General features: G+C 35.0%; 1 protein-coding gene across 1 annotated transcript; it reads left to right on the top strand.

The window, feature by feature from the left end:
• Nucleotides 1-1,646: 1,646 nt before the first annotated feature.
• LOC111377591 lies at nt 1,647-2,325 on the top strand (the record flags this gene model as incomplete). Its single annotated transcript, XM_023000722.1, has 2 exons — nt 1,647-2,210; nt 2,302-2,325. Coding segments are annotated over exons 1-2 (588 nt in total), but the record flags the coding sequence as incomplete, so codon positions are not given.
• Between the last annotated feature and the right edge of the window lie 26 nt (nt 2,326-2,351).

Here is a 2,351-nt window from a genome sequence, read left to right on the forward strand (position 1 = left end):
CCAGTTGCACTTCTACACCAAGTTGTAACCTCAGATTCCCAAGACCTCTTTAGAGTCTTCGGATAAAGACCAATCCAAGGAGGGTTTTTAGTGAATTAAGGGAATATATTCAAGAAATTCTTTAAAAAAAAATTACGAATTAATAGTGTACAGGAAAGATCTTACCAAAAGAGTTCAAAGAACTCAGTTTCCTGCAGCTCAAGTTTAGAGAATTTGAGGTCGATTTCAAAATCCACTTTACTCGAAGATCAAGAATCTTTAGAATGCCAGGCTCTGATACAACTGAAAGGTTGAGAAATACTTAAAGATTAACCAAGATTCAAAAACCAATCAACAAAGCAATAAAGTGCAGAAAATAAAAATTAACACAATGATTTTTCAACCATAACCTCAAAGGTTCGACGACCATATCTAATACCTAATCCCATGTTGAGTATCCATTATAAATGGATTTAACTCGATTGCACTATAAAGACAAAAATCGACAACAAGAATATACAATATGTTCCAGAAAATTACAAAGATCAAGCCAAAAAGAATCATCTTTTGAAAGAACCAAGAATCAGATCACACTCCACCAAGAACTCAAAGAAGATCACTAAGATCTTTCCACAAACCCTACTGCTTATACGAATCACTCAGATTATTATATGCAAACACACGACACAGTACACTAGTATGTAGATCGAGAGTATTACATGTTCCTTACTAAGATTTAATCACTGGAACACTCAAAAAACTCAAACCCTAATTATTTAGAATGAGGGATTCTTGTAAAGAGGAAGGAGATGAAGAGACGAAAGCAACCCTAGAAATTCTCTCAAAAATCTATCAGTCAAAGAGTCACCGTAGGAATATAAAGCCAAAAGCATCTAGAGCTTAATCAAACGGTCATCACAGTGCTACGCGTCACAATCCGGTTAAAGGGCTCCACTAACAAAAGTGTAAAATCAGAAACGCGCTTTCTTCATATTTTGGAAGCACACTTTTATAAGTAATGAGGTCAATGGTTCGAAACTCAACATCATGTTGGATTTCTAACTAGTTTAGAGAATGTCATACACGTATCCATGGTCATGGCCATCTTTCTCTTTCAATATTTATAATTTCTTTTTCCCTTAAAAGAATCTCTCAACATTATAATATTTCCTCAACTAATTCATGTTCTCACATTCCAATTTCTTTGATTTTAAAATTTTTCACTGCCAACTCTCATTCACCAAACTCTAAACTATCATTAAATATTCAAGATTCATTTCAAGTCGCAATCAAATGATTAGGAGAATACAGTTAACATTTCCAATGAATTCTAAGGTGGTTTAAGCCCATGTCAAGGTAGAAATTTTTAAAGCTATTTTGGTCTCCCTTATGAGTTGTACTGAGTTTGGCCCACACAGGGGACTCGTTTTGGTTGGTTGCAGAGTATTAGAACAAAGCCATTTAAATATAATTTAGAATATTACAAATTAATTAATAAGTCAACCACTTTTTTATCATATCCTTCCTTCGTTGTGTATAAATAGCAATTGAATTTTCTGCAATTCCAAGCGTAGCTTCCCATTTTTCAGTACAAGAAGAAAACACTTCTTCTCAGTCTTGTTTTCCTTAAAAGAAATTACCAAAAAGAAAAAGAAAAAGCAGAAAAAATGGAGACTGTTGGAGCCTTTCTTGATGAAGAATGGGAATCATTGAGCGAAGTGTTTTCCTGTGAAAATTCTGATTTCATGCTGAATTTGCATGGCAGTGACTTGTTTTCGAATCAAGTTGAAAATGGGTTGATCTTCTTGGCTAATTATACAGAAGAAAATGTGGCTGCTGGGGTTGAGGATGCTGTACCCTTTCCCTCGGCTACTCTTGACAGTACTGCTGACTTTTACTACGTTTCTCAAGAAAGTAGCAACAGTAGTGCTGAAATTGAGAGAGACTTTTTTCCCAATCAAGGAAATATTAATCTCCCTGATTGTGTAATAAGTGACACAAATGATGATCGTTGCCCTCGTTTTTCTGATAATCATAATTTAATAACGATTCCGGATTGTTCGGAAAAGCATGTGATGGAAGACCATTTGGGCAGTGGGAAAGTGGGCTATGCAGAAATGGGTGATTATGTCGAGGAAATGCTGTTCAAGAGGAAGTCTGAAACTCCAGAAGAAAAAATGGTGGAAAATTCATCTGAGAGTCCTAAGAAGAAATCTAGGGTTTCAGCAGATGTGAGTAAAATCAGTTCAACTATGTTTAATTTTTTTTTTCCGTACGTTTTTTATACTTTATCTAAAGGATTAATTATATCAATGAGTGCAGGCATCAAGGAATAAACCAGGGATGGTCCAGTCGAAGAAGAACAAGAAAGT

The sequence above is a fragment of the Olea europaea genome, unplaced genomic scaffold, assembly GCF_002742605.1.
Source record: "Olea europaea var. sylvestris unplaced genomic scaffold, O_europaea_v1 scaffold16815, whole genome shotgun sequence".
Lineage (NCBI taxonomy): Eukaryota > Viridiplantae > Streptophyta > Magnoliopsida > Lamiales > Oleaceae > Olea > Olea europaea.